The 10789-nt window shown below is 45.3% G+C and overlaps 1 protein-coding gene across 1 annotated transcript in view; it reads right to left on the bottom strand.

The window, feature by feature from the left end:
* Positions 1–1122: 1122 nt before the first annotated feature.
* scn5lab (sodium channel, voltage gated, type V-like, alpha b) overlaps positions 1123–10789 on the bottom strand; it is a 672977-nt gene continuing 663310 nt past the window's right edge. The window contains exon 28 of the mRNA XM_059971792.1: positions 1123–3442. Within this exon, the coding sequence (XP_059827775.1) occupies positions 2208–3442 (1235 nt within the window). The 3' untranslated portion in view covers positions 1123–2207. The remainder of the gene's footprint in view (positions 3443–10789) is intronic.

Raw genomic sequence — 10789 nt, 5'->3', positions numbered from 1 at the left:
GAGGAGGTACAGGAGCCCGAAGACACACACTCCAAGTTTTAGGAACAGTTTCTTCTCCAAAGCCATCAGATTTTTGAATGGACAATAAACCCATGTACACTATCTCAATAATAATTTTTTTGCTCTCTTTTTGCATGACTTAATTAATTATATATATTTCTTATTGTAAATTATAGCTTTTTAAAATGTGTATTGCAATATACTGCTGCTGCAAAACAACAAATTTCACAACATATGCCAGTGATATTAAACCTGATTTTGAGCCAGTCAGCTCTTCATTCCTCTTCATTGATGCTGGCTGACCTGTCGAGTTCCTTCAACATTTTGTATGTGTGCTACTCTGGATTTCCAGCATCTGCAGAATCTCGTGTTATGTTTTCACTTTATTATCTTCTGTGATTGATGAGTCAATGGCCAGATTCATTCTGTGGGGAAAATCAGGTAAAAATACCGATAAAATGACACCATCCCACCCACCCTCGTCACTGCCCCCACCCCATTTCCCCTCACAAATTATCCAATAGACACATTTTCCACAGCAGATTATCTGCCTCAAAAAGGCAGTATCCATCATTAAGGACTCCCATCACGCAGGACATGACCTCATCAAGAAGGTGGTACAGGAGCCTAAAGACACCCACTGAATGTTTTAGGAACATCTTTCTCCCCTTCACCATCAGGTTTATAAATGGACAATACATTTATGTTAACAACCTCAGCAATTTTTTTGCTCTCTTTTCCCAGTACTTATTTAATTGAATTATATATCTTAATATAAATTAGTTTTTAAAAATTGCGTATTGTAATGTTCTGCTGCCACAAAACAACATATTTTGTGACATATGATAGTGACATAAACCTAATTCAGATTCCATGGCCTGATCCAAGAAGAAAGGTGTTCTTCCAATGTGAAAGGTTCGATCCAACTGCAGGTAAAGAGCAAAGAAGACACACAGATTTTGTTTCAATTTAAAGCGGCACTCTTTCATTAATTCGTGATAGAAGCATTCCTATCTCGATTTACGTAATGCGTAATAAATAAAACAGAAAAAAAATATGAGACGTTCATCTCTTCGTTGATGAAATGGAGCCGAGGAGCTAATGCCTTCGGCCTTTGCCTTGGTGACTGGGTCTGGTCTCTGTTTTGCAGATGAACGTCACGTAAACTCCTTGAAGGCAGCAGAGGTGAGTTAGGCGGACACTCCGAAGTCACCGACATTCCCAGCAATAAACAATACACAGAGAGGAAAGAAGGAACATGGAATAACTTAAAAAAGAAACAGGTTGCATAAAAACTGTGCAATCTCAGCAACACGAGTCAAATGTTTTTAATCTGTCTTTTGTTTTTGGTTTGGTTTTGGTTTCACATCAGTTGGCGGGGGAGGGAAACCAGTGCATTTCCCGCCTGCTTGGAGTCTCTTTGCGGCTAACTTTCTGTCCCCACCCCGTGGTGAGCAGCCAACTCGGGAGAAAGGACAAGTCCAAGCCGTTAACATCGCTCCCTGCCACCCCACGTCCCGTGCACGCCCCCACCTCCTCCTCCTCAGGTGCTGGTTGTCGGTCGGCGCTGTCGTGCCTGGAGGCTTCGGGGGAGGCGGGCTTGGTGTGCCGAGCCACCCTCAGTGTCGGTGGTCTGTGGCAGGCTCGCCTCTGTCCCGAACCAAGGCGAGCGGTTCTATTGGTGAAGCTGCAGGAGAATGGGCCTGAATTTCAAGAGGGGCAGGGCCTTCAATCCTGGTGCAAAAACCAACATTTATATGCTTCGGATAGAAAAATATCAAATATAATAATAAATTTATGAAAGACCCATAACATATGCAATAAGTGTTACATTTGCTACAGAAATTGTGATAATTGTTAATGCAAGGTCATACATATCCAGCAAGAGACACACCATTATATTATCTCAAATAAATGCATACGGCCATCACTAATCGCACGCAAGTAGTGATAGCTTTGTGTTTTGTTTCCTGATCCCAGCCCACATTATCGATATCACCGCCACAGTCCCGTGTGGCTCCTTCCTTGTTAATATAAAGCTCAAAGCAAAACTTGGCAGAGCCAAGGTCAAAGGTCAACCGCGCCCCTTAAGCCTGAACTTTCGACGAAGTGAAAAAAAAAGCTTTAATTTTTTTCTCTCCTTATCTTCCTTGACAAGCATGTCGACCGTGCGTGTGTAAACAAGACATTGTTGAAAGCATTTGTTGTTACACCACAGACTCCCTGTCTCTGTCGGGGCCTCTGATCAAGTCACTCGGTTCAAGGGTTCCGAGGTCAGTTACTTTCACCACAATGTTCTCGTTGGCGGCCCTGGTGACACTGTTGTAGGACGGTGGTGAGGAGGAGGAGGACATTGTCTCTGACCTCTCCATTTTGGGGCTGTAGTGCTCCCTGATCATGGCAACGATCAGCCCTTCTCTTTCCGGGGCCTCCTCCACAATAACGTTCACATCGCTCGTCCGGTGGCGGTACATAAAAGACGCCTGGCGGACTGAGCGGCGCAGCAGGTGACGCCTGTATGCCCGCTGGATGACAACAGCGGACACCTCCTCCTGCTTCCTCCGAAGGGTAGTAGTAATGGGCTCGTAGGAGATCTTGGAGGGGTTGGCTGCCATAAACTTCTCCTCCATCTGCAGCTTGAGCGCGTCCATCTCACCTGACTCCCCCAGCACCCTCTTGGTGAAGGCAAAGAGGATGTCGAGGCAGTGGATCCGGTCCCCACTCACCATGGGCAGGTCCATGGCGATGAGTTTGAGTTTGTTGGGCTTGGCCACACGGAGGGGCTCTTTCAGGGCGTCTGCAAAGTCAGACAGTGCCGAATACTCAATGAACTGTGTCGCCTCAGAGTCAAACTTCTCCCACACCTCATAGAACATCTCAAAGTCATCCTCACTGAGAGGTTCCGAGCTCTCCTCGGTGGCCACACTGAAGTTTTCCAGGATAATGGCGATGTACATGTTGACCACAATGAGGAAGGAGATGATGATGTAGCTGACGAAGAAGCCAATCCCCAACGACTGGTTGCCGCAGTCTCCCTTGACATTTGTGCCCTGGTTCTCCTTCAAAGGGTCACAGTCCGGGCTGTCAGTGTTAAGGATGGGGCTGAGCAGGCCATCCCAGCCTGCAGACGTTGTAATCTGGAAGAGGCAGATCATGCTGTTGCCGAAGGTCTCGAAGTTAAACATGTCGTCGATGCCATCCTCCTTCCTGACGTAGGCGAAGTTGGCCATGCCAAAGATGGCGTAGATGAACATGACCAGAAACAGGAGGAGGCCGATGTTAAATAGGGCAGGCAGTGACATCATTAAGGCAAACAGCAAAGTCCTGATCCCCTTGGCCCCTCGGATGAGCCGGAGAATTCGACCGATGCGTGCGAGGCGGATGACTCTGAAGAGCGTCGGGGACACAAAGTACTTTTCAATGAGGTCCGAGAGCACGATACCTGTGGAGGGAGATCAAAACCAGTCCTAATCATTCCCATCACATCACCATCAGCATCAAACACAACAGCATCGAGGCCCATGTAAAGGGATATGAGGCCCAGAAGCTGACAGATTAGTTCACGAGATTTATTGGTACTAAGATGTACTGTAGATGAGTTTCATTTATCACATTAACATTGAAACATTCGGTGAAATGCATCACTTGCATCAATGACACACACAGTCTGAATGTGCAGATGCGAGGGGAGGGCAGCCCACACATTTTGCCATGCTTCTGGTGCCAACATAACATGCTCACAACTGACTAACCTTAAGCGTACATCCTTGAAATGTGGGAGGAAACTGCAGCTCCTGATTGAACCTACGTGGTCCACGGTACAATGTACAAACTCCCTACGGTCAGCAGCAGGAATTGAACCCCAATCTTACAGCTGGTGTTGTAAAGCATTACTCTAATTACTACACTGTCCTGCTGGGTTACTAATGATGCAAATACCAAGATAAAGTAAAAAAAACTTTTGGTTTGCATTCTGACCAGGCAGGTCATGCCTCACCTAAGTACAGTGAGGTAGAAATAGGAAAATGGGATGCAGAATTTGGTGTTGTAGGCACAAAGAAAATGCAATGCAGGTGGATGATCAGAACTTAGAACCGTACAGCACAGTATAGGCGCTTTAAACCACAATGTCGTGGCAACCTTTCAGCCTACTCTAAGATCAATCTAACCGTTCCTTCCCACCTCGCCTTCCTTTTCCTTGTCATTCATATGCCTGTGTAAGTGTCTCTTAAATGTTCCTAATGTGTCTGCCTGTACCACCACTACTGGCAGCTCGTTCCATGCACTCATCACTCTATTTGTCATGGTCCTGACTGAACAGCAGGCATCCAAGTTTCGGCACTCCAATTCACTGGAGAGTGGTTAGCTGCCGCTGTCCCTTTAAGACTCAGACTGTTAATTATTGCCTGCCACGCTTCTTCATGGAAAGTTGGTACTTAAAAGCCTTGTGCTGAGCACTTGGTACTCAATGGTAGGAGTTCCATTTTGAGTACAACTACCACTAGTGATTTTGCCTTTTGGTGTTGTCTTGTTCAGGGGTCACCAATCTTTTTTGTACCGCTGACCGGTTTAATATTGACAATATTCTTGCAGACCGGCCGACAGAGGGTGGGTGGTGGGTGTTAAACACAACCGGAATACAGCGATACTCGAAGCAGGTTCCTTATGTCCAGCGTATTCTGCAATTTAGTTTATGTGGCTGTCAGCATTTAGCTTCTGTCCCGCTTGCTCACGTTTTTTTCCGCTGAGAAAACTCAACGGGTTTGTCTTTAAGTGCAGGGTGCTTGGACTCAAGGTGCCGAAGCAGTTTTGAGGGCTTCATTGCCTCATTAGACAGCCTCCGAGCCCGAGTTCCAGCTTCTCCAGGCACAGCTGGTCATGGGTGGGGTAAGAGGACAAGGTAAGGGCTCAGAGGTCCCCGTGCCAGGACCGTAGGATCTATCGGCCAACAAAAGTTTGGCTCAAGGTATGACCTTCAGTAGATCGCAGTGAGGTACCTGCTTCTGCTACTTACAAAACCCTGAGCCCGAATTAGGTCATCTGCGAATATTCTAGCACCAGGTTCCCCACGAACATTTGGTGTGCTAAACAGGTTTAGAGGCGGCGCCCATCTGTCTGCGCTCCAGGCCAGTAGCAACAGCATTTCTTGCTGGCCGCACAAGGCCAACCAGGGATCCCTGGCACGAGGGTATCACTGCATTTAGGTGACTGATGACTTCGCGTACGTTCAAGTTCAACAGTGGGTGTGACAGGGAATAAGGAAAGGTGCAGCTGACTCATATCATTTCATATCACCAAATCATACCATTTCCTCACGGCCCGGTAGCTCATGCTTTGTGGCCCAGTGATTGGGGACCACTGGTCTTGTTTATTCAGAATCTGAGTTAACTCTAGACCTTATTCTACACTTGGCTCCAGTTCAATAATTTTTTTAATATAGCCTAGGATATGGAATCTTAAGATTTTCACAGGCCTTTTTTTCCAGGACAGTAATAGCTAATCCCGGAGAGTATCCCTTTGAAGTGAGTGGAGGAAATGTAAGGGGTATATTTTTTTACACAGAGGGTGGAGGGCCTGGAATGGACTTCCAGGGGTAGCGGTTACATTAGGGGCATTTAGAAACTCATAGATGGGCATATGGATTAAAGAAAAATGGAGGGTTAAGCTATCTTGTTACATTTTATGTCAAAAAAAAACTACTTCTAACATCCCCCCCCCCCCCAAAGTTCCCTCCAGTCACCTTAAAATTATGGCCCCTCACATTAGCCATTTCTGCCCTGAGGAAGAGTCTTAAATTGCAGGAGCCATGACAAGGTAGACTGGGAGACTGAGTTCAACTGCACTGAATGAGAGGCCCATTCAAGAGCCTGATAACAGTGAGTCTGGTGGTATGTGATCTCAAGTTTTTGTATGTTCTGCCCATCCAGAAAGGGAGATGAGAGAATATCTGGGATGGGAGGAATCCTTCATTGTTTTGAATGTTTCCATGTTTTGATGGACTTGTGGCAAATAAATAAAGCTAATCTTTAATCTGACAGAGGAGGTGGAGGAGTGAATACTATTATTGTGTTTAAGACAGACACTTAAGTGGGCAAGGCTTGGAGGCACCAGGTTCTCAGCTGTCACCTGTGGCTCCAAGACGTGTTTGTATAGGCGGGCTAAACCAGGTGAGGATAGCCGGCGGGCATCATACCCCAGTGAGAGAGGGACACGCCTGACCTAGCATGAGAAGAAGTCATCTCTGCCAGGCTGAGCAGGTGAGAACCAACGGCTAGAAAGGTGGTACCACTACATTCCGTGGAGAGTGAGGGGCATGACAAGGCATAGAAGGTGTTATGGTCATCCACTGCTTGTCCGTACCACTGGACCCAGACTTCTGAGGTCAAGAGAGTGGAATTGTTCCATTGCAATTACCTTTCCTCTTTAAAAACTCTCCTGCACAGGTTTCCTGTGATCGTCGGACATGGCATAGCAGGCTGCAGTGCGCCTTTCTCTGCTGTATAACAGTGCAGACACAGATGACCAGTTGGTTAACTGTGACATTAGTAGGGAACCTGATGTAGTCAGGGACGCAGCTCTTACTCATCTACATATACTGACAGTAATTGGATCCGCCAGACGTGGGTCTGAATAAAAGCCTCATTCAAAAGGCATAAGAGATTCTGCAGATGCTGGAAATCCAAAGGAACACAGACAAAATGCTGGAGAAAATCAGAAGGTCAGGCAGCATCTATGGGGTTGGATGAACAGGCGGCATTTCAGGCCAAGACCCTTCATCAGGACTGAAAAGCAGCAACGACAACAGAGCTGCATTTCCCCAGTAGTTACTGAGCACCATACTGGGCTCATCTCTCAGAACCCCTGAGTTTTCACACAGATATGTTTGTGTGTATGTATATACATATGTGTGTATATAGAGCGAGGGTGCCTCTGATTTTTGTGCAGTACTGTAGTAATTTTATGTATTGCACTGTACTGCTGCCACAAAAAAAACAAATTTCATGACATATGTGAGTGGTGATAAGCCTGATTCTGATACAGGTCTCTATCGTGGACTGAGAGTGGGAAGGGGACAGGGAGAGGGGAGGGAGCAGGAAGCACCAGAGAGACATTCAGTAATGATCAATAAACATACTGTTTGGAATCAAATAACCTGTCTCAGGACAGAGTGTGTTGGTGCCTGCACCACCCCTTGCCCTGGCACTCCTCTGCCACCTGTCCCCCACCTCTCCTACACCACTCCACCCTCGCCATTCCCAACATACTTTGCTCCTGCCAGATTTACAAACTCACTCCCACTCCATGTTGACACACACAGTACTGTACAAAAGTCTTAGGCACATAGTGGATTAAGCTATCAACACAACATCATGGGTCAAAGGGCTCGTACTGGGCTGTACCGGTGTTCGTAAAGCATGGACTAGGGCACTCGATAATGCTTGCCCATCTGGGAAAGAACTATTGTGCCATTGGCATGGTTACAGTCCTTCACTGAGCACCTAGAGAAATTTCTCCCTTACTGATTTTTAACAATGCACCAAAGAAAAGTGTCCTAAACGAATGCATCATTGCTTGGGTGTCCGCAAGAAACTGCAGAGAACCGTGGACACATCACGGAAACTAGCCTCCCTCCATGGGAACAGTCTGGACTTCTTGCTGCCTCAGTAAAGCAACCAGCAAAATCAAAGACCCCACCCACCCCAGATATTCTCTGTTCTCCCCTCTCCTATCAGGCAGAAGATACAATAGTCTGAATCACATGCCACCAGGCTCAAGGGCAGCCTCTGCCCTGGTGTTATAAGGGTACTTCGCAAGTTCACTGGTTCATTGGTACAAAAACTTAGACTTTGTACCTCACAATTTTCCTTGTTATTATTCTGCACCTTATTACTTACCTGCACTGCACTGTCTCTGTAGCTGTTACACTTTATTCTGCATTCCATCATTGTTTTAGTTTGTAATGAAATGATCCATATAATCAGTATGTAAGACAAGCCTTTCTCTGTATCGTGCTAGATGTGACAATAATAAACCAATTCCAATACCTTTCTTTGCAACACACACAAAATACTGGAAGAACTCAGCAGGCCAGGCAGCCTCTATGGGGAGAAATAAAGAATTGAAATTTTGGACTGAGACCCTTCTTCAGGGGGAGGAGCAACACTTTATAATCCGTCTGGGTAACCTCCAACCTGACAGCATGAACATCGATTTCTCAAACTTCTGGTAATTTCTCCCCCTCCTCCTCCTCTCATTTTCTATTCCCCATTCCTCCTACATTTTTTTATTCTGGCATCTTCCCCCTTCTTTTCCAGCCCTGACGAATGATCTTAGCCCAAGATGACGACTGTTTATATGCCTTTCTATAGATGCTGCCTGACCTGCTGAGGTCCTGCAACATATTGTGGATGTTGCTCTGGATTTCCAGAATCTGCAGTATCTCTGGTATTTACCAGTACATTTCAGTATGAATTTCAGGCCTTCTCAGTATGTTGTGTGCAGTTCTGGTCACCTAGCTACAGGAAGGATGTCATGAAGCTGGAAAGGGTGCAGGAGAGATGAATGAGGATGTTAGCAGGACTTGAGAGCTTGAGTTATGAGGAGAGGCTAGAAAGGCTGGGACCTTTTCTGCTGGAGAATAGAGGGATTTGGATGAGGTACAGGCAGAGGGATTTAGTTCAATTTGGCATCGAGATTGACATAGACATAGTGGACTGAAGAGCCTATTCCATGTTCTATAACTGTATCATTTCTAAGTTTGCTCCTGACATGAAAGGAAGTGGGAATTGTTAGGGTGTATTCTGGAGTTAGGGTATATAGCAAATATTATTTTCTCCAGCAACCAACCTTCAGATTTTAATGTAGCTCGCAGACAGGATTTAAAACACAACTCAGAACAATTAGACCTCAGACACCTGCATTTGCATGAACGCAGCCTAGAGTCAGTGGAATTTAATATTAATTTTGGGTATCTGGAGTGTAGGTGCAAAGAGGGAGGTGTGTGAAAAACTATATGTAATTCAAAGGAAGCATTGTAGGTACTTGGTAACTGTAAGAATTTTCCTGCTGTTACCTTTGATCTTTAGCATATAATATGTGATGCAATATTGGGTCGGGAGGCCTCTTCCTCCAAGAATGTCTCAATATGATTCCTGCTGCTCATTTTTATTGAATAAAACACTTTTACAGTGCATACAAGAAGCATTCACCCCCTTGGAAGTTTTCATGTTTTATTGTTTTACAACATTGAATCACAGTGGACTTAATTTGGCTATTTTTGACACATATCAATAGAAAAAGACTCTTTTGTGTCAAAGTGGAAACAGATCTCTACAAAGTGATCTAAATTAATTACAAATATAAAACAAAATAATTGATTGCATAAGTTCCCCCCCCCCCCTCCCACTTTAGTAATACACACCAAATCACCCTGGTGCAGCCAATTGGTTTCAGAAGCCACATAATTAGTTAAGTGGAGATCACCTGTGTGCAGTCAGGTGTTTCAGTTGATTGTGGTAACGATACACCTGTGTCTGGAAGGTCCAACTGCCGGTGAGTCAGTGTCCTGGCAAAAACTACACCATGAAGACAAATCCAAGAACACTCCAAGCAACTCCACAAAAAGGTTATTGAAAAACACAAGTCAGGAGATGTGTATAAGAAAATTTACAAGTCACTGAATATCCCTTGGCGTACAGTTCAGTCAATCATCAAGAATATGGCACAGCTGTAAATCTGCCTGGAGCAGCCATCCTCAAAAATTGAGTGACTGTGCAAGAGGGGGACTAGTGAGGGAGGCCACCGAGAGACCTGTGACAACTCTGGAGGAGAAACAAGCTTCAGTGGCTGAGATGGGAGGAACTGTACGTACAACTACTTTTGCCCTGGTGCTTCACCAGTTACACGTTTATGGGAGAGTGGCAAAGGGAAAGCCACTGTTGGAAAAAAAACTCTCATGAAATCTCAGCTAGAGTTTGCCAGAAGGCAGGCGGGAGACCCTGAAATCAGCTGGAAGAAGGTTCTATGGACTCATGAAACCAAAACTGAGCTTTTGGCCATCATATTAAACACTATATTTGCAATAGGCCAAACACCACACGTCATCAAAAACACACCATCCCTACCGTGAATCACGGTGGTGGCTGCATCAAGCAGTGGGGATGCTTCACTGCAGCAGGCCCTGGAAGACTTGTGAAGGTAGAGGGTAAAATGAATGCTGCAAAACACAGGGGAATCCTGGAGGAAAACCTGATGCAGTCTGCATGAGAACTGAGACTTGGGAGAAGATTTGTTTTCCAGCAAAATAATGACCCCAAAGCTACACAGGAATGGCTTAAAAACAACAAAATTAATGTCCTGGAGTGGCCAAGTCAGAGTCCAGACCTCAACCTAACCGAGAATTTGTGGCTGTTCTTGAAAAGTGCTGTTCACTCATGAACCCCATGCAATCTGACAGCTAGAGCAGTTTTGTAAAGAAGAATGGGGAAAAATTGCAGTGTCCAGATGTGCAAAGCTGATAGAGACCGATCCACACAGACTCAAGGCTGTAATTGCTGTCCAAGGTGCATCCACTAAATACTGACTTGAAAGGGGTGGATACTCATGCAATCAATTATTTTATGTTTAACAATTGGAATGAATTTAGACCAATTTGTTTTCACTTTGACATGAAAGAGTCATTCTGTTGATCAGTGTCAAAAAAAAAACAAATGAAATACACTGTGATACAGTGTTGTAAGAATAACACATGAAAGCTTCCAAGGGCGGTGAATAGTTTTTATAGACACTG

The sequence above is a fragment of the Hypanus sabinus genome, chromosome 6 (assembly GCF_030144855.1).
Source record: "Hypanus sabinus isolate sHypSab1 chromosome 6, sHypSab1.hap1, whole genome shotgun sequence".
In the NCBI taxonomy this organism is placed as follows: Eukaryota; Metazoa; Chordata; class Chondrichthyes; order Myliobatiformes; family Dasyatidae; genus Hypanus; species Hypanus sabinus.
Note: the sequence above shows the minus strand (reverse complement) of the source record. Positions and strands in the feature narration are given on the sequence as shown.